Source organism: Acipenser ruthenus, chromosome 8, assembly GCF_902713425.1.
Source record: "Acipenser ruthenus chromosome 8, fAciRut3.2 maternal haplotype, whole genome shotgun sequence".
NCBI lineage: Eukaryota > Metazoa > Chordata > Actinopteri > Acipenseriformes > Acipenseridae > Acipenser > Acipenser ruthenus.
Genome location: NC_081196.1, coordinates 5,217,144 through 5,237,971, shown reverse-complemented (window position 1 = coordinate 5,237,971; position 20,828 = coordinate 5,217,144). Strand labels below are relative to the sequence as shown.

The following is a 20,828-nucleotide window of genomic DNA, read 5'->3' as shown; positions in this document are numbered from 1 at the left end:
CGGAATACCGCAAAGGCGGGTACTCGGATTCAAGTTCGGAGTTGACGGGGTTGGTCACATGGTCTAACATGGCTGCGCCCGTCAGGATCTGAGTAGCGGATGGTCGCCTCTTTATAGCCAAAACAGTGCTGAAGAGCACTGGGAAAAGCGGTACATTAACTGTTACAGTAAGGTGAGTAACTGCATTTTGAGTCAGAACATTGTTAATTAGTTACGAAAGGTTATACTCAGCGCAACCAGGGAATTGACAAGGTCATTAGTTCATACAGTAAATTCAGGTCTGGGTAGCCATAAACGAAATTTGCATAGCGTCAATAGTACTTGGTAGACTGAGCTCTCACGCAGTGACGTGATGTGTTTTGGTTTATATATATATATATATATATATATATATATATATATATATATATATATAATCAGCAACACCTTCCAGCACTAAGTTTAACTTCAAGTTTAGTTTTGTCTTCCAAATTCCAGGTAGCCTAGATGAAACTGAGATTATTATTATTATTATCATCATCATCATCATCATCATCATCACTTGTTCTATGTAAAATTATGCAGCTTGTATGATTTATGATTACGTACACAAATAAAAGCCCCTAAAGTGTGTTTATGTTCAGAAGCCACATGTTTTGTTTCAGATTCTGCATAGTGACATTGCAGTTTTATTTTGTTGTTGTTATTATTATTTATTTTGAATCTCACTGCTAATATATGGTGGCATGTAGATTGCTGTGTGCCAGAGTAATAATTGTATGCATCACAAATTGAAGTCGATAGTGACTTTTTTAGCCACTATTAAAAATAAAAGTAATGACTGGGACTGTATGGGATGGTGCATTGTGGTTTAGAATTTCTTGTTAATATAATCAATCTTTAATGCAAGCATATGCGCATACAAAACTTTCGAAATTAAATGTGCAAGCAGTGCCACAGCTGCTGAATACATCGTATAACTGTTTAGCCTGTCCCTTTCAGTGTCTGCATGTTTACCAGTTTGCTAGAGTAATGATAGTGCCATGTGAAAACACTGAAAATCAGGCAGGTTTGTCAAGTTGTCCTGGGATTTTTTTGTGTTTTATTTATTATTTTATTTATTCAATAAAATAAATCAGGAATCAAAGATGTCAGAAAATAACACTTATACAAAACCGCCACTGGCAGTGGATGTTTCCAAGATCCCACCCAAATCAGTGGTTACTGAACTACTTCTGAAAAAGTTTGAACGCCTTCCAGAAACCGAAAGGTAAGATTTGTATTGATTTACAGTAGGTAGAGGCAAGCCGGTTTAAAGGGGGCAGTGGTGAATCGAGCTAAAAAATATCTGACAGATGCTTTTCGGTAAGATAGAGAGCACATAAGGCTGTAACATATTATTCAGTTTATATTACTCAAGTTTCTCTGAAGAATTGCTCTTAAACATCTACACCAGGAAATGTAAGAAGCAAATACGTTTATTATAACAGGTTGTTATGCCATTGAGGAGGGCCCTGATTTGAATTAATAGAACACAGGCATGTATTTAAATATGTTAAATGTATAATATAGATAGATATCTATCTATCTATCTATCTATCTGTCTATCTGGATAAGTTTTATATGTTGTAATTTTAAATTCATTGAGATGCAGACTGAAACTGCACTTCCTGTAGTAAGGTTTTGAGCTTTAAAAGTGTTTTGCTTTTTAGGAAATTCTTTGCGTATGGGCCCATCTACCTTGGAATAAATGGAGCTTTTTCAGGACTGATAGCAAACAGTTTTTTTCGACGGTTACTAAATGTAACTCAAGCCCGGTTCACCTCCAGTTTACCGATGGCAGTTCTTCCGTTTTTGACGACTGTGGCAATGTATAATGCTGCCGTGTCAAATCCTTTACTTGCAGGTTAGTATTTAGCTGTTCCTACAAATTTTTTAGGTTACATTTTCAATAATTGTCAACAGATAAACGTGTGCCCCAAATAAGAATACATCTTTTTGGAAGCTAGCCAATGCTCACACTGTATTAGTATTTTCTAACATTTTATTACCAGTATTACTGCCTCCCCTTTCATTTTAATGAGTCTTTTGGTTCTCCACTCTTTTTTCATTTGTTCAAGGTAGAATTCTGCATTCTGATACTTTTTCTGCGACATGGGCTGTTTGCAGCCAGACCATATGAGTGAGATTGTTATAAAGTACATTCAGTAATTAAATTAGGTACCAGGAAGAGTCTGCAACTTTTTTTTTTTATTTGTAGTTGTCTTTGCAAAATCATGGTTTAAAATGGATTTTAAAACCTTGATTAAGATTCCTTTTAAGATGTTAAATGGCAAAATAATTGCATCATTTAGAAAGTCGAGCAGCATGTGTGCAAATCTCACATGAATGTAAATCGTTTTTTGATGATTATTTTTAGACCAAAATAGTAGAGCCTAATGCAGTGTTCCATCTGTAAAGCAAGTGTTGTTTCACATGTTAATAAATAATTTCATTGTGATGTTTTAAGTAATTATCTCTCGTTTGTAGGTGACCTTAACTGCCCTACATGTGCAATGGTCAGAGGTGGACTGGTTGGTGCTGTCATAGGTGGCTTTTATCCAGTCTTGCTAGCCTTACCTGTCAATGCAGGCCTTGCAACAAGGTGGGTTCACTATAATTGTTCTAAATTATTTGATAAAAAAAAAATAGTGCTGTAGTTTCAATTAACAAAGACCACAAAGGGTCCTAAAAACTTGTGACTAAGGTATTGGCAAATATACTGGTAATCATGTTTACATCACACTGGATTTAATCTAGTGCCATTTAAAGTCAAATCCAGCACTTATATATAATTACATCAGTAATGAATAGGATTCTGAGGTTGTACCCTGGCCTCTACAAATGAAAGGCTGTACTTTCTCCAACTGCTTGATGCACTGTAACTATTTGAACAACAGAAAGTGATACAGTGCATCAGATGTAAAATGCAGTGAACATAAATAAATTGTCTAGGTTATACCAGCAGTGGATGATATTTTTCTTTACAGACAGTTGGCCTGTTGTGAAAATTGTCCTAAAATATGTAAATGTCAGTTGATTTGTAAAGCATTGTTGTTGCACAGCACAGTATGGTTATAGATGGTGCTCTATTAAACTTACTTCATGTACAATTTCAGTCAAGATACCATTATCTGTAGATTGGCTTTGAATTGAGTAGTTGGTTGTTTAACCCACAGTTACTTTGATTCTTAAAAGACTTTGTTTCTGCACCAAGACCATTACATCTGTTAGGTAAAGACAGAAGTTTGAAAGCAGTGATGAATTTGATCTAAATGACAGAAAACAGTGTACAAGAACCTGTTTTATTTTTTACTAGTTAATTATATTTATTTTCATCCAGGTACAACACTGCTCCAATGCCAGAGAAGGGAAATGTAATGCGTTTCTGGATCTCAGTCACACAACCCGTTCTGCGGAAAATGAGCTTTGTATTCATACTACAGGCTCTCTTTGCAGTATACTTGAGCTCCCGGCATTATGGGATCTACATGAAAATGCTTGAACTCCCTACATCTGACACAGAAGTGTTAAAGGACTAAACAGTTGGATGGCAGGCCACATAATTCATATAAACTCTGTGGTAAATCTGTAATTTGAAACATGTCTGCTTACTATATTAAAATTAAAAAGCTATTCTAAATCTTTAATTACACTCATGAATGCTGAAAGAAATGTGCATTTTGTTTTATATGCATTTGTGTTTTGTTCAGTTTACATTCTCTACAATTAAATTAAACCATTACAAGAATACCAGATAATGTAATAAGGTGAATACTTTGAGTGAATCGTAGTTTCCAAAGCAGGTTTTGGCAGCATATTCAATCTGCTGCTTAATTAAAGCTACTTCTTCTCTACCATCAAAAATTTGTGTCAGTTATGATCTCTTACAAGACATGTAGCTATAAATCCTGTTTGGATAGTTCTTTGTTTGTACCTTGCCCTTACCTTTATGATGTTTGCAATCACTCTCAGTGGTTCACAGTTCTGCCGTATTTTAAAATGATCATGTTTGTCTTTTGTTACTGGCTGAGATCTTGCCAAATACCTCTTACCCAGCTGCATCTGTCTTGCAAAACAGGTGTACTGTTTTTACTGCTGCTTATATAACCTATACTAAGAAACAATAACAAATCCCTTTCATATGAAAAGTATGTGCCCCCCATAATATTCTGTAAAATATGGGTTTTCTTTATTTCACGATACTATATGGTGCACTGCGTAGTACTTGAGAACTAATTGACTTGCGTTGGCTTTTCAAATACTGACTTTACTTAATCTATGGGGTCAACCTTGAAGACCAATACAGAGGAAGGATGAAATTGGTCCCATGAAATGTTTACATACAGCTATGGCCAAATGTTTTGCATCACCCTACAGATTTAACTAATTGTGCTTCATAAAATCGAATCAAATCTGCTGAATAATGTTATGTTAACATATTGAACTACATAACGGTTTGTAGTTTTCCCTACACTTGACAAAAAACAAATAGAAAATGTTGGCATTTCAAATAAATAAAATTAGTAATTATGGCTCCCGGTAGATTTTGCGATATCATTTTGTAGCGTCTTTGATCACATAATGTTAAATAAAAGGTCTACATTTGTTTTTTCTCTCAATCCTAAAACACTAGGTGATGCCGATCTTTTGGACATAACTATGTGTGTCAATAGAGAAATTCACATTTTGGCAAAACTGATCAGGGAACACACCATTTTTTTCTTTACAGGTATGAAATGTACAAATGCCTAGAGGGGTCAAATTAACCCAAGTTAGACCCCTACGGGTATCCTTACTTCACATACCCTGAATGGATGGTTACCGTAAAAAATATATGTTGCCCACCAATTGACCTTACGCTGGTGACATCACCCAACCAATCACAGCGCTAGCTCAAAGAACATCTGTTCCATGGTCCAACAACCAAACAAATAAGTGCCATAGAAATACACTGAGACGCCAGTCAGACTATCACTTAAATTACTGATGTGCCTAGGGTACCTGCAACTCCGACACAAGGTATCCCGAGAGGATTCAAGGGGTGAAGTTCATCCCTTTTCCGAAACCAAGGTCACAAAAAGAAAAATGCCAGCGTTGGATTATGCTATGCAGCCGACCTCAAGACCAGCTGAACGTGAATAAAGTTCATGGGACTAAGCATTTATTTGTCTGCACCAAGGTAAGAATATATGTATTTATTAGACATCCAAAAAATATTAATTTATTTTAAAGTCTATAACTTTACAGAAATGTAAATTACTACGAGTCCCCAAAGTTCATAGGGTACAAAAACAAGAAATCAAGGCACATATTCCTGGTGTCCCTTTCATTTAGGTAGATTGACATGTTAAAAATAATATACTGAAAATATGATCTTAATGTCACTATACGCTAAGAACAAACTTAGTTATATCGGGATGACACAGTAATACACGTGAAAGCGCAGGAAGGACTAGAAGTTTACGAATTAAATATTAATGAGATTATATTCATAGTTCTGCTCGACAATGATTGTTTTATTATTATGGCAATAATGGTTTAAATTACACTTCTCAAATCTAGTAAAATATGTATTTTATTATACTTGCTGATTTTCAACACCGACTGGAATCCGCAATAGAACATGCATACATTTAACTTTGACCACAGTATGCTAGGCGAGATAACGTAACATCTGTTTTGGTATTTATTCATTAACATGTGTTGCAAGCTTTTGAAGTACGAAATGATTAAACCTGGAATCGGGGACATATTTTGTTTTTAGCATTGTCGTTTGCAGCAAATAAAGCAATGCCTTAGCTAACATTAAAATTATTACAACACAACGGCAATTAATTCAAATGTTATTCACTTATCACTCTATAAAAGTTAGATTTCTTACGCTGCTTTATAACTGTACTGCGCGTTTTTAATCAAACTCTCTACACACTATTTTGTGTGGAGTCTCATGTTTCCACTGAGCGGTAAACTACAGCTTCAATTTTAATTGTATTGAGCTTTACACTTAATGTATCTAGATGACACATACTGCCTTGCCTTCTGTCTCGCATTCGGACAATAAGAGAAAGTCGACGGGATGTCAAGTACAGAAGCCTTGTCTGGAGTCATTTTGCAGTTTGTCAGACCTAGCAACAGTAACTAGAGTGGGCAGAGCCCCTGATGAGGTCAATTGTGTGTGTTTGAAGAAACTTTACAAATATGTATTGGGAAACAAAAACAAAAACAAAAAAACAAAAAAAAAAAAAGGTTAGATGTGGTTGCTCTTTTGCAGAAGGACAACTTTGGCAGATATCTCCGCACATTAGATGCGTTGCTAGATACCAACATCACCGACAGGTATTAAATGGTTCAAGGAAGGACCCTCAACATCAAGTGAATCAGTAGACACATTCATCTTTTTCAGCAGTTAAAACATTTCCTCAACTTAGATGTTAATTGCAGATGAATGGCATTTGCCTTTACACTTGTGCCAGACCACGATTATGATGGGTCAATCAATCATTTTTATTCAGTAGACTCAGTGATGACTGGAAGAGTATGTTTTTCAGTAAGATACTGTTACTGCCTTGTGCTTAAAACATGCCTCTAAAAACTCACATTGGACCTCTAGCCGGGTCTAACAGTTACATTTTTGGTGGAAAAAATGTTGTTTATATATTAAGCACTTTGTGCACTGAAAATCAGTGCAGATGTAATGCATAGACCTGGTAAAACACCCACAAAAACACAACTGTCGTGGTCCCTGAATTCAAAATCAATACTGCCGCTAAAGCAATGCTTCCCCGCCCCCATGACGGCTCACAGCTACAACTGTACAGTATGACGAAACAGATGCATTATAGAACTGTAGATGTAGCATAAAACATAAAATGGACATTTACCACAATTTAATCCATAATGATGGGAATAGACTACAGCTTTTTTTTGCAGAGAATGCTTGCTGTTTGAAAAAGAGAGAGAGAAATAAGCATTAATTCAAAGCCTTTAAACATTTGTTGTGCATAAAAAAGGGACACTGTAGACCCGATTTACGAAACTGATAAAAATGCATAAATTAGTAACACCTGTATTTCCTTCCTACACATGAATTCAATTCACTTGGTGTTTAAATAACTTAGGAACCAATAAATGCATTACCAAAATTACTTTTATTGTGAAACGTACATATTGTATTGATTCCCGGAATAATTCAATTTGAAACAGAAATACTGACATCAGATGCAACTTATATACAAAACCGATTGATACAAGCATAATTTGGGGGGAAAAAATAAAAAAAAGGATACAGCTTTTGCTGGCATGAAATTCCATCTGAAATTTAAATAAGCATACTATACCATTTGAATGACTCTAAAAACACATTTAATAACTGGCCTAACTGGTGGACTGTTTTAAACATTACAGCTATCAATTGGGATTATTAGGAGCAACTAGTTTTCACTGCATCATCCATAGAATGGTATTGGCCAGTCTAACTGTGAAACAGTAAAATGGGTAAAGGTCTGTTCTACGCATTCTTTGCAGTCCGGTACCAAAGTGCTTATTGAACAATTCCTCCTCCTCTTACCTTTGTTATCTTCCACAGATCGTATCTTAGAATAGAGCAATAAAAATACTTTAAGATACACCTCCATATTCTTAGACTTGGGGCCAATAGGGGTTCCGGTTTTAAGTAAAACTACTAAATAACCTGCTTCAGGAACCATAAAACTAATTCCATTAATTTCCAATCTCTAACTAACAAATAAACTTATGAATGTGACTGAAGTGCATGCCCCTATACCACTTAAATAAAATAATCCAGGGTGTGTGTCTTTCTTTAAAGCACTCTTCTGTAAGGTGACTGAAGCTGCTTACTTTTCCAATGTTGCCCCCAATAACTATAAGCCTGGTTATGCCAGCAAAAGCTGTGAAAACTTACAATCCATCTTATACTACCTTTTAATAAAAATCAGGACAAGATGCCAGCAGCAGGTCCCGTTTCTTCAGCTTCCACCACAGCAGTATCCACTTTAGCATAAAGAAAAACAAGGATGCTAAATGAAACGGTACTTTGTAAACATAGTGATGTTTCACAAAGAGTGCATCTATCAAACCATAACAGACTGCTGTTTAAACAGCATGTCTGCAGACTCTTACTGCTTCAAAAATGTCTTTTTTAAAATCTTACCAGCCTATGTACTTTACTAGTGTCAATAATATATAAGCAAATTAAATGCAGAATACCAAATTTAGAGTCAAAGAATCTCTTTGTGAAACCCCACCATATCTTAACATTTACACCATTTATTTACATATGATTAACCTATAGCTTGGTTACAAATTACGGTTTTCCAAAAATAACAATTAACCAAAATAACTTTAGGGTATCTTTCCAATATTTACATAAATTGTATGCAGGGACTGAAATTAGCAGTGCCCAATAGCCCCAGACTAACACTGTATTACACAGCTCAATGTATGCAAGCTCTCAAAATAAAATGCACTTGCATTATATCTAATTTTAAACTCCTAATATATCTGTACATACTAGCCCATCGGGATGCTAGAAGGAAACTGATAATTTCTGACCCGGAGGTACTTAACAAGCAGGTACTTATTTGTTCACACTTTAGTGTATGACCACATCAGTCCTAAAACAAAACAAAAAAATCTAACATATAGTCTAGGTGGAAAGTTTTATTAGCTCGGAGCAGTTTTCCATGAGCATTATCTTCCATTAATTGATCCTTACCATGGAGTCAGGTGCATGGCTGTTCTGTAACCCCCACCAACACAGCATGGCAAGACAGTCACCTAGAAAAAAACTGTCAACAGGTTTAGCAGTAACGTGTAATGAAGCATTGTTATAACAGCATGCTCAAGAAGGGATACTCATTACATGTTTTAACATGGAAGACCAGATCAAATAGTCAAATTACAATGTTTTGTGATCTGTCCACCAATAGTTCACATATTTTTGCTATTTTTTTTTTCAAGTTCATTTTCAGGTTTGGATAAAGAAAGAAAAAGTGAATAGTACTTGACCCTACATTTTATGCGACGAGTTTGCGCTTTCTGCACATTTAGAGCAGAATTCCACAGAGACGATATTGTTATCGACGTGAAGACAAACCCCTCCGGACGTTTCCTTTTCCTCCAACTTCACCTTTTTCCCGGGAAGCGCGTAATCGTGGTCGTTCTCTTTGGGTTCCTTGAAAAGCGAGGTAGACAGCTTCATCCCATTCCCACCGGCGAGTCTGCTTAAAAGCTGGGCTAACGTGCTTTCGTTAGCCAGGACAGCCCTGAGGTACCTCGTCTCGTCTTCCAGCTCACCCAACCTCTTGCTTAGTTGTTTATTCTCTTCTTTCAGCTCCTTATTCTCCGTCGCCAAACTGGTGACTTTATTTTCCAATCCGTTTACGTACTCTTTCTTTTTCAAACGATTCACTCTGGCAGCAATAGCGTTGCGGTTGCTCCTCCCTGGTAGATCCACTGTAGATTGCTGAGTTTTTTGCCCACTTCTCTGTTGATTTTGGAACCGATATTGAGCATCGGTTGCGCCACCTTCAGAGTTCATTAGGTTTTGCAGCGACCCAAACGAGCTCAGGTCAGAATCCAGCTGCGTTGTTGTGTCATCAGGGGCATGATGTGGAAACCCGTCCAGACCAACTTCGAGAAGCGGAGAACTGGGGTCTTTATCCAGTTCCCAGTTAAAATCTTCAATGTCGAACAAATCCGAAAGTTCCAGTCCCGACAGCTCCTCACTCGTCACATGGGAGAACTGCTGTTGTTGGTTAACCCGAGTGGTATTTTCAGACACTTCAAAGGCGTCACATACCGTATTTTTAGAAGCAGGTTTGGAAGATGTGGTTTCAAGATGTATAGCTTCTTCGGTCCGCTTTCTTTTTCTGGTTATCATCTCACAATGTTTTTGTTGCAGTTCTTCCGTTTTAGTTTCCGTCCTTCCTTGTTCCGGGCATATTTTGGGGAAAGAGCTGGAAAATAAATCATCAATCAAACCAACTTTGATGTCTTCATCCAAAACATTATTATTTGTATTGTTCAATTTAGAGTTTCTTATGCGCTGGCTGTGACGCATTGTGTAGCTCAAAAATAGCCTGCGGGTGCGGAAGCATAAGGCCTATCACAGGCCTTCCTATTAGTACGTGCTCAGTTATTTAAAAGATGAAAATTCGCTTAAATCCTTCACTAAAGTCATCGTGTACTACTTAGTCCTCATGCAGAATGCAATTCACAAATAGCAGTAGTACGAGTTATTTGTATGGCCAGAATCGGTGAAGTATGTGGATGGCAATGACAAAGCACAATGTAGTCCGTGTAGATTTACATCAAAAAATCACCGTTGTTTCATTCAATTAAGAGTCTCTTAGTTAAAAAGTACAAATGTATTACAATCTTTACCTCTTCGGCAGGTTCTAGCAGTGTTAAACTGTCTTTTGTACCATCTCCCTTCAGACAAACGCCAGATTGCTGATGTGATGTTCTCCCTACTTAAACACTGTGGAAATGTAAGGAAATGGCGGCGATGACCCGGATTAAATTATGTAATCCCGCGTAGTTTCACGATCGATAATGATTTGTTCGGAGAAAAAGTTTTTTAAATGTAATACCACTTTTCTAAAAAAGATCAATAACAGCTATATATATATATATATATATATATATATATATATATATATATATATATATATATATATATATATATATATATATATATATAATTATATGTGATACCTCCGAAAAGGACTATGGGAAGTGTAGTTTACCGCGGGTTGTTATGGGACGGGGCTCAGGTTACAACAGCGTTTATTAACCCTTAGCGTCCGAGCCATTTTCGTCTGTTTTTTAGATGTGTGCCTGTAACTCTTAAACTGTAAAGGTTACCGGTACATGCCATACATGAAATGAATGTGCACACACGAGGCTTTCATAAAATAAAAAAAGTGAAATAGTCAGAAACTCACCCTGTTAAATACAGATAACGAAAAACACAGAAAGAGAGACGCTTTTTAGAAATAAAACATTATTTATTGTTTGTAAAACAATATTTTAGCATGCTCAAATCTGACTGTGTACAATGAAACTTCAACATCTAGCGAACATGGGGAAAAAATTGAACAAACTGGATAATAAATAAGGGAATTATGGCCATATATACAAAAGCAAGCAAAAAAAACCGATTCGTTGAAAATGCGCAAAAGAAAACAAAAAGGACAAAAAAAAAAAAAAACATTCAAAATATTTGTCCCAGGCACCGTGATCATGTGGCACAAGATTGGGCTGGCTGGTCACTTTAGCTTGAATGACCAGCAATTGCTACCAGGGCTACATACCCCTAACAGCGCTTGTCTCGTGCATCTGATCCACAAACACACCAACTCGGAAAATAGGTCCTTGTGCCTTCGATGTCGCCATTTCTCTTATTTTGTAAAGATTTTGTGTGAAAATGTTTGTTTACTGCACCGAGGTAGGTCTACAGCAACACTCCAAAACACTCGCGTTCAACCCTATCTCCTAATATGGTCATATACCGGAAATACACAATGACCTCGTTTGAAAGCTTAGGGTGCGTACACAGAGATCATTCTGCGCAGATTCTGTGCAGAATCTGACCAATTTAGCTAATGGGTGCGTTCACAGAGGCCATTCTTAGAAGATCATTGGCTAAACTGGTCAGATTCTACACAGAATCTGCGCAGAATGATCTCCGTCAACACACCCATTGACTCCTCTTTCTAATGACACAAGGCTGTCTCTCACAGTGCCTCAGTAAAAAGAGTTAAAGAGCCAGCACAAAGGAATATCCACTAGAAACTGTCTTCAGGGCAACAGATGATACTTAAGGGTTAGGGTTAGGGTTAGGTTTTAGCGCTGGAGTTGCTTAAGGTTAGGGTTGTGGTTGGGCTAGGTTCAGGGTGGGTTGATGTCGGAGAGATGCCGAGCTTGGGAAGTGAAAGGGTGGAGTGCTTGGCAAATGCCCTAGAAGCATATAAAGCCCTGAGGACAGTTTCTAGTGGATATTCCTTTCCACTGCTCACCAGTGGGATATTTAACATTGGGTGGACCCTATAGAGTTAAAATAGTTTTGATTTGGGGAAGAACAGATCTTAATTAACTTATCTTGGGCATACCGATACACCATTTCATTGCAAAGAAACCACACTGGTAGCATAAAAAAGAGCAAATTATGCACATTGTGTATGTTAATTATTCGAATGGGGCTGTGATGTGCTTTTGTTTGTTAATTATCAATATCAAATTCACCATTACAACAAGTGGCAACAATACCAACAGGATATGTGTTGATAGAAACATCTGGAAACTTAATCTGCATAAATGTACATTACATTAAGAAGTTGGTCCAACGCTGGCTTCTCTAAAGTGCTGCCTGGGCTGCATTATAATTCCGAGTAGACTCACGTGATTACTCAACTGAGCTACCAGAGACAGTTCATTCATGACAAGCAGCTTCCCATAGCATGTGCAAAGTGCAACAGGCTTGCTCTTGCAATGCAAACAAGCCAAGCCTCACTCATTTCACTCCACTTCGGTCTCAATTTTTGGCAAAAGAAAGGAAATGATAATGCATAATGGAAAATCAATAAAAAAAAAACTCACTCATGACGATGCACGCAGGGCAGTAGATTTGTTTCATTTTAGTTTATTAGTATATTTATATAGAGATTTCTTCAGATGTTCATATTATTATACACAGTTCCACTATAACTAATTAAGTAGTGTCTTTTTAGGGAAATGAAGTGAAGGGTGGTGTTGTGCCTGCAGGGTTTCCACAAGACTGGAAATATGAAGCTGCCAGTTTATATGGTTAGTTATCAGCAGCAGTAGGTGCAGTGGCAGCAGGTTTTCAAACTCATACAAGCTCAGGGATGCTTTATTACAGAATAACATTCACAACCCATTGGAATTCATTTAAAGTTCAAGTGATGGTTGGCAAAATACAGCTGCTTGATAAAAGTGCATGCTTCATAGAAGGTTAAAAACTATCAATTTATCTTGTGGGTTTTATTGTGAAAATATGGTGCTGAAGCTGCTGTGCTTTTTATAGGTGAGTTTAGACAACTGGACTATTCCACTTTAGAAAGACTGGATGAACAAACTGTGTTGAGGGTTAAAGCTGTAAAAGTATGCTCTTCATTGGCTGGAGGAAAACCCCAAAAGCTTGACCTCTGGCATAAGTGTGTAGTTTTGGTACCTTCACTAAAAAGAGATTCCCAGATAGATTATAATTTCGGTGAAAAGCAAAATCCAGTTACCTTCAAGGAAACATCTTTCTGAGCCCAGTAACCATCAGTTAAGATCTGTATATACATATTGAGACATATAAGTATATAAGTATATTGAGAAAATAACCTTTTGTACACTTGAAGAAGTTAAAGTTCTGTGAAACTTTATTTTTAGGTATATTTGTCAGTTAAAATATTACTCCTGTAAAATAATCCTTGTACTGTATTGGTTTTATATCCCCGATAATAAATCCACTGTATACTACCCAAAAATAATAAGGAAAAAAAAAACATAGAACTGTCACAGGAGTTACCTGCCAGACATGTTTACTTTAAAAAGAAAATTAAAAAGCCATTATCTACAAGTCAAGTAAACATTATGAACTTGTAAAACCTGTGTCCAGTTTTAAAACCATATCCTGTCTTGATGCATCATTTAAAATTGCATACAAATAGAGATTACAGCAATGTCTCTTTTGTTAAAACCCACTTACTGCTAAGATTTATAGCTTCAAATTTAGACATTTTGAATTGCACACAATACATAATTTGTTCCAAGCACAATTTAGATTCTCTTTTTAAAAAAAAAAAAAAAACATTTTCAGTGTAATGACAGATACAAGTCTTCCTGTGCCGTTGTTCAACAATACAATCATTAATTGTCCTTCTGTTTATTTTGCCATCATTAACATTCTCAGAGGCAACACGTCTTCCACCCATTCGTTCGGAAAGTCCATCATTCGCTCCCACAGCATTGCTTCATCTGCAATCGAGTCCATCCAATCTACTGCCGTCCCGTAACTTTTACCTGGAAACGTAGCTACAGATTAGGAGCTCAAATACTGTGGGTATCAACACCAAGCTTTATGTTTGCCCTTTTATTCAAGACTTGCACCCACGTTAAGTGTTACATGTTCATCTCTTTTTTTTAACACGTACAGCTATGGCCAAAAGTTTTGCATCACCTAGAATAGTAGGATTGAGGCATCATTAAAAAAAAAAAATATATATATATATATATATATATATATATATATATATATATATATATGAACATAATATATATTTTTTATTTAACATAATGTAATAAAAATATATATATAATGATATTGCAGAAGCCATAACAGTAGCGCAGTATTTCATGTTAGATTTCAAAATGTCACATTTTTTAATTGTTGTCAGTTTTTCATTAAGTATATGGAAAACTACAAAGCGGTATGTAATTCAATATGTTAAGGTAACATTATTCAGCAGGTTTCATTTGACTTTATGAAGCAAAATTAAGTTAATTCTACAGGGTGATGCAAAACTTTTGGCCAGAGCTGTGCACTCTGTTTTGCCAAAACATTACCATTTTTAAACCCACACAGGAAGAAGGCTGGACTAGAAAGGTGTTTGCCTAACACAGCACATAAAGCCAATGTGTGCTTGCAAATGATTACGCTTTATTATAACAATCGCATACAGATATGAAGCCCAACAGTGCAATACAAATCCCATACCTGTTCCAAGGCCAAGCCTCAGTCCTCCCAGGAAATGGTTGACCAGCCTGTCATGGTCCCACACTGTCAACTCAACACAGGCCTCTTTGAGGTCCTCAGGCCGGAACCCATCATACACCATGGTATGGTTGAACAGGGGATTCGACGTCTTCTTCAAAATCCTCGTCTTCTGACGGCTCTTCCTGCTGGTGTCTGGAAGCACCGAACTGGAGCAAGAGAGAGAGAGAGAGAGAGAGAGAGAGAGAGAGAGAGAGAGAGAGAGAGAGTGAGAGAGAGAGAGAGAGAGAGAGAGAGAGATGTAAAGCTCAAGATATCAGCCGCTTTGATCTTATTCGCAAGTCTTAACTTTAGGTATTTTTTTGTTTTTTTGTGTTTTTTGTTTTTGAAAATGAATGTTTTATACAAAAAGTAGATTCATGAGTTAATTACATTATACACAAAGAGATGGAAAGGTGATATTGGACTAACTAAAAAATAATGACATGACAAGCTTTTAAGACCTCAGAGGACTTACATTTTAACATTTTGTGTTTCAGTGTATATAATACAACTGCCTTCTTACAGTAATGTAGGGCATGTCTCATTGATTAAACATTGTGGCCACTCCCTTATTCCTGTTCATATCAGTTAAAACAATATGTATCCACCCCTAGGTGTTCAAAATAAACGCTTGTATGGCTAAATCATTCATCTAATGGGTAATCTTTGGTATTTATATACTCCATTTAAATGTTCTTGAAACTGTTCTAGACTGTCTTGGTTCCTTTAACATCCACCAAGACAAATTTCAAACACACAGAACTGCATTTAACTCATCAAAACAGACTCCTGTGGCACAATGAGGAAGGGGAACAGAGATACATCATTTCTACAGTGGCAGTCCTGGCAAAAATAAGGGCCACAGCACACTGCCACTCTCTATTCAATATATGAGTGAAGTCCAGTTTACCATTTTACGAAGGGGTCAAGGCCACTTGCCCTCAGCGCTGGCAAGCCCTTGCAGTCCTTCACCCAGATGTGTACCTCCCCTGTGTTGGGCTTCTTTTTACCTGGACAACAAGACACCAGTGTTAAAATAAATCATAGTAAATATGTGAAAATGTATATTCTAAGTCCATAGGCCAGGTTTCACAGGTAATGTAAGTGAGGTCTGTAAACCTACCAACAATGTTAAATTAAGTTATGGGCTATTTAAGATTCAGCTGAACAGATTCAAAAGGTTGTTCTGTAGAGCACATTTTCAAATACAGTTGTACTACACTGGGCCGCTCTGTACATTCTGTGGTGCTGTTGTTGCTTCTAAAGAGTGAAGCTAAAACACAAAAAGCTGTTTTGTTACAAACTTATATTATGTTTTATTATGACTATTATGTTTTAAAAATATGCAGGATTTGTATTTTTTCTTGCGATATGTTGCTGTAACGCCGTTGCTTTTCATTTCACTGAAGTTGCTCACTTTGGGAGACCTGCGGGACGAAGCGGAGGGCTATTCTCATCTCCCCTCTGTGCTCCAGGTTTTGGCTGCCTGAGGGAGCCTGTATCGGGAAACATGAATAATTCAAATGAACACAGGATCAAACTTTGATCATAGAATTATTTCAAAAACATGAATATTTGTAACAGCTCAGTTGCTATAACTGTTACCTAATAAAATACCGAAAACGTTCTCTTCTAATCTGTGCGTGACTTTATTTGAGATCGCTGGGGGATCGTGTTGATTTGACTTGACCTCTTGATAGTCGCTTGACAAATGGACTTTAACTACTCAAAGTTGCCCATTCAAGCATTGTGGATTTTTTTTTGGCTGTGAAATATCAGATGTATCTTAACTAATGTAGGAGACTGTGTGGTCCAGTGGTTAAAGAAAGGGGCTTGTAACCAGGAGGTCTCCGGTTCAAATCCCTGAGCAAGTCACTTAACCTCCTTGTGCTCCGTCTTTCGGGCGAGACGTAATTGTAAGTGACTCTGCAGCTAATGCATAGTTCACACACCCTAGTCTCTGTAAGTCGCCTTGTATAAAGGCGTCTGCTAAATAAACAAATAATAATAAATAATAATAATAATAATAATAATAATAATAATAATAATAATAGTTATTTTAGGACATTGTTAGGCCTGTTCATTGTCATTGTGACAGAAGCCTGCACTCTGAATCATACCCTTGGTTTAAGAGGGAACCAGTTCATCTGCTTGTTGTCCCAGTCCCATGTCGACAAGTCCACGTCCACCTCACCCAGGAAGCTGTTGCGTCCAAAAGTGTCATTGTGCCAAACGGACAAGTTGAGTGTTTGGGTCATGAGGGTCTCCTTGTCAATTTTGTACTGCAGGGGGGTAACCAAAGTAAGTACAATGTTAGCCACCCCACTGGAAATAAATAATTCTTATTAGAAGAGCCAGAGGAGTTTGTATGTAATCAGTAAGGACCTCAATGTTTTCAAAAATGTGTAACTCACAGTATGGTGTTTTTTATGTTAATGTCTTAACTCGCTTTAACAAGTTTCCCAGCAACTACCGTGCCCACACATGGCTAGGGATAATGTCCTTTTGCTATGCATTGATAAAACAATTCTAAATTGATAATACTATTCTACGCCAAGATAAACTTTTACAAAGACTTGAAGAAATCAGTCTTTTTTTCCTCAATGCACCCCCTTCCCCTGAACTCCCCCCGACTCACCCTCAGTATCTCATTGTAGGTTGGGTTCAAAGTCTTCTTTTTCACCGCTGTCTTCCTTTTGCCCATTTTAGCTTTGTCGGGGAGCAGGTAACTTTTAACGTACCTGGAAAATTCAAAAAAAAATATATATATATATATATTTCAAAGCGTTGCGTTTAAGCTGTTGTTGCTGATGTATTGGAACACGTAGAATAGGAGAGGCCAGCGCTTACGGGTGAGAGTGGTGTTTCTTTACATCTGCCTCTGCCAGGTCTTTGCACTGGACCACAAAGATATGGAACTCCTTCAACTGGCTCACGTAATCGATGGTGAACTGAATGTTCCCTTTGACGTCCACGTTCCCGAAATCTCCACTGTAGATACTCATGACGCTACTGCTGACCTTTTGCATTTTAGGGAAAATCGGGAAAAGAATAACACATAAAAGAGCTGTACAATATGCATGGAGTGGTTTATGAGAATACGTTTACCTATGGATGTGGGATCTCATAACAGCACACATACCAACAGCAATGACTAAATAACTCCAGTGCCCCTTTATTTTACTGGCCCCTTCATGCTTTACAATGTTCGTACAGAATACATAATGAACAGAGAGCAGCTGAGGTGAAAAGTCCAACCAGCTAAGCTTAAAACAACTGCAATTTTATAAAGATGTAAGGGTGACAGTAAACAGCAAACATTTAACTGACCTTTGGAGCGATTTACTTTCTAATGGGGTGACTCTCAATAGACAAGTCTTATTGTATCCTTTTTACAGAACAGCCGCAAAGAAAGATACTGAACCCAAATTAAAAAACATACCACAACCTCAACTGCAGTGTGTGGATCTTACAATTAAAAAAAAACATTACATTCTGCACATACTGTTGTATTAGAAACGTATTTATTAGACACAAACAGCTCTGCAGATTAGGATCTAACGAAATATGCAGGTTGATTATTATCATGTTTCTACTCAATGCAAGAAGCAGACCCAGATCTGCAAAATACAATGCTTCTAATTCCCGTCCCCGGCATAAATAAATAATGTTAATGCAGGTAGAGTCTCTTCAGATAACATTGTGAGTTTTTTGTACAGTATATTTCTAATTCACAAAAAGAAAATTGTGCGAAAGTTGCGTAAAAGTACAGAAGTTACCGTCACTTTGTCAAGCCAGGCACTTAAACAAGCTACGAAAATGTCAGGGCTCAGACCAGATCGATATTTTGTATCTAGTATATAGTCATTTGGTCAAACGGAAGGTTTAACCGAATGACAGTTACATATACTGTACATACACTGGTCCGTTACTTGACATGTTCAGACAAGAGCAGAGCAAGGAGAAATAAACAAGCAAAGGCAGGATGAAGCTTCCTGCTAACCATGCTAAAAGAGGCAAATTACTGGTCAGTATCAGTCTAGCCAAATATATAAAAGTATAATTCGGATTAGAATAAAACATCAACACTGTCTGTTCATGGTCTACATTAATAAAACAAAAGCAAGGTTAGACACAATTAAAAAGCTATGCCTGGGTGTTGTTAGAAGGAGCTTTGGGTTGTTTGGTCAACATACAGAGGACATTGATGCCATGCCAGAGGAGTTGCTAAGATTGGTTAGAGAGCTGGCGGTCTTCTTGTGTCTGCCAATGTGGAAACTGCTTTCTGAGGTTGAGTCAGTCCCATCGCTCTACAAGACAGCATACAAACAATAAGAACAGCTGTGTAAGAGACAGGGGTTCAGCCATTGCTCAGCTAATGGAGAACTGCACGACAGGTTAGATGTGCCACTTAATATATTAATATCATATCAGGAGAAAAATGAATTACAATGTCCAAGATATCAGGTTAAGGTGGTAAAAGATGATTCATGATTACATACTTCTATGAAAGGTGTCTCAGGATTAGAGAAAAAAAAAAATAGAAAGGTAATTGTTTTGAGCCAGAGCCAGCATTCATCTCTTCATAATTAAGTTGCACACTCTCAGTTATCAATCCTTTAACCTGTGACATTTTCTCACCCAGCCTCCGCAGATGATTTGTCATTTAACTGAAAATGTATGATTTATGAGTTCTGTGTCATGAATTGATTACTCTGTTCTAATTGACTTCTAAAGAATGTTTCAGGGGCTGTTTTTTTTTTTTTGTTCATAAAACAAGACTCGATATACAACACATACCATACATACCACTTCTAAAGTTCAATAATAAAATGCCATGCAACCAGTACAATAAATCATGTCAATGTTACCTCTTGCTGCAGGAATGCAGGCACCGACATGCTCAGTTCCTTCATCTTCTTTGAATCCAAAGAGAGCGAGACTGGGTGGGAAGGCACTGTGGAAACTAAACCACAGCACAGCACACTTTAACGCATTCCCTATTAATTATGCATGCATACTCCAGAAACCTTCGGAGACATTACTGCAAGGGGTTTGAAAACAGCCATTCACTTCTCTGCTTTATCAAGCTTGTGTCTGTGTCAGCTGCTATAAACAGCTGCAGCACCGTGGGTTAATCACTGTATTAGAAGTCTGAACTAATAATCAGGGAGCGCCTACTCCTGGTGCAGCAGTTTTAAAGGGGGATAGGGTTACATACAAATTCATGATGCTTTGATTAATCCTTCAAACAATATTAGTCAGATGATCAGCAGAGCTTTAAAAAAAACAAAAGTAATTCCACTTCAAACTGAAAAATATATAGTAGTAGATTAAGGACAGTTATGCAAAACTAGAATGTTAGTAACATACATCCTGTAACTAGTATCATGAAAACATAGATCACCATGACCTATAACCACTGTATGTTCATACAACAATGTATGAGCACATGTACGCACATAGACAGGTAGGCAGGTAGCTTATGTCCCTAGATTCTAATACTCTCAATAACTTGTGCAAAAGAGGTCCTAAACCTGGTTGCATCATTACTGAGCAAATGGTTTTCTAGATATATATAAAATTCTAAATTAAACAGCAAAACGTGGTCATTTTAAGTCTTATTTCAAGCAATGCAGTGTAATTTGAAACCGTGTGATTCGCCAGGTCATTATGTTGTTGGAATTCAACGAATGAAGGCTAGATTCCAAAATGAGATCCATTAAAAAATAAAAAAGACAAACTCTATAGTGTTGAATACAAAAAAGTTATTCAACTTCAGACCTTTCAGCACTTGCTGTGCAACAACGCTTGCGCATTTAGAATCATGGCTAAAGTTTGTTCATTGCATGACTGAGCATGTTCAACCGAAAATACTTCATCACCCTCCAAAGTCTGAAAACAGTACATACTGGTACTGTTAGTCACAAAATGATCTAAAAGATAGATCCGTGATCCTCTCTTTGAAATTCATTGTCAGTGTTTACACAACTCAGGGACCAAAAACACGGTTAGCTAT

The 20,828-nt window shown here is 37.1% G+C and overlaps 3 protein-coding genes across 10 annotated transcripts in view; 1 reads left to right on the top strand and 2 right to left on the bottom strand.

Moving 5' to 3' along the window:
• The first annotated feature begins 36 nt into the window (after positions 1–36).
• LOC117972957 (transmembrane protein 126A-like) lies at positions 37–3,885 on the top strand. Its single transcript, XM_059028262.1, has 5 exons — positions 37–172; positions 1,119–1,249; positions 1,692–1,885; positions 2,509–2,623; positions 3,362–3,885. The coding sequence occupies exons 2-5, from the start codon at positions 1,128–1,130 to the stop codon at positions 3,558–3,560; spliced, it is 630 nt and encodes a 209-aa protein (XP_058884245.1). The 5' UTR covers positions 37–172; positions 1,119–1,127; the 3' UTR covers positions 3,561–3,885.
• Positions 3,886–4,098: 213 nt separating this feature from the next.
• On the bottom strand, positions 4,099–10,549 carry LOC117407063 (CREB/ATF bZIP transcription factor-like). 3 transcript variants are annotated; one of them, XM_034011642.3, is made up of 4 exons: positions 9,054–10,542; positions 8,756–8,828; positions 7,960–8,031; positions 4,099–6,961 (listed from the first exon to the last, which is right to left on the bottom strand). In XM_034011642.3, exons 1-3 carry the CDS (start codon positions 10,100–10,102, stop codon positions 7,963–7,965), a joined length of 1,191 nt encoding a protein of 396 aa, XP_033867533.3. In that variant the 5' UTR covers positions 10,103–10,542; the 3' UTR covers positions 4,099–6,961; positions 7,960–7,962. The 3 variants fall into 3 exon arrangements, with proteins under 3 accessions (XP_033867533.3, XP_033867534.3, XP_033867532.3); XM_034011643.3 differs by lacking the exon at positions 4,099–6,961 and having other exon boundaries at positions 7,151–8,031; positions 9,054–9,998; positions 10,426–10,549; XM_034011641.3 differs by lacking the exon at positions 4,099–6,961 and having other exon boundaries at positions 7,151–8,031; positions 9,054–10,543.
• A 2,866-nt stretch (positions 10,550–13,415) lies between these two features.
• The window catches only part of LOC117405532 (synaptotagmin-like protein 2), a 39,760-nt gene continuing 32,347 nt past the window's right edge, over positions 13,416–20,828 (bottom strand). For 4 of the 6 annotated variants that reach the window (XM_059028227.1, XM_059028229.1, XM_059028228.1 and 1 more), the window contains 9 exons: positions 19,681–19,775; positions 19,006–19,119; positions 17,660–17,829; positions 17,448–17,550; positions 16,930–17,091; positions 16,227–16,305; positions 15,720–15,819; positions 14,771–14,976; positions 13,416–14,076 (listed from right to left, as the gene is read on the bottom strand). In XM_059028227.1, coding sequence (XP_058884210.1) covers positions 13,940–14,076; positions 14,771–14,976; positions 15,720–15,819; positions 16,227–16,305; positions 16,930–17,091; positions 17,448–17,550; positions 17,660–17,829; positions 19,006–19,119; positions 19,681–19,775 — 1,166 coding nt within the window. In that variant the 3' untranslated portion in view covers positions 13,416–13,939. The remainder of the gene's footprint in view (positions 14,077–14,770; positions 14,977–15,719; positions 15,820–16,226; positions 16,306–16,929; positions 17,092–17,447; positions 17,551–17,659; positions 17,830–19,005; positions 19,120–19,680; positions 19,776–20,828) is intronic. The other 2 variants (XM_059028230.1, XM_059028231.1) reach the window with 2 other exon arrangements.

Excerpts from the sequence above, each read along its gene's own strand:
- LOC117972957 (XM_059028262.1), top strand. The coding sequence starts at position 1,128 with ATGTCAGAAAATAACACTTATACAAAACCGCCACTGGCAGTGGATGTT. Across the intron at positions 1,250-1,691 it reads CGCCTTCCAGAAACCGAAAG|GAAATTCTTTGCGTATGGGC; the intron begins GTAAGATTTGTA and ends TTTGCTTTTTAG. Across the intron at positions 2,624-3,361 it reads AATGCAGGCCTTGCAACAAG|GTACAACACTGCTCCAATGC; the intron begins GTGGGTTCACTA and ends ATTTTCATCCAG.
- LOC117407063 (XM_034011641.3), bottom strand. The coding sequence starts at position 10,102 with ATGCGTCACAGCCAGCGCATAAGAAACTCTAAATTGAACAATACAAAT. Across the intron at positions 8,829-9,053 it reads GCAAACTCGTCGCATAAAAT|TTTTTTTCTAGGTGACTGTC; the intron begins GTAGGGTCAAGT and ends ACCTGTTGACAG. Across the intron at positions 8,032-8,755 it reads GCCATGCACCTGACTCCATG|TGGATACTGCTGTGGTGGAA; the intron begins GTAAGGATCAAT and ends TTTATGCTAAAG.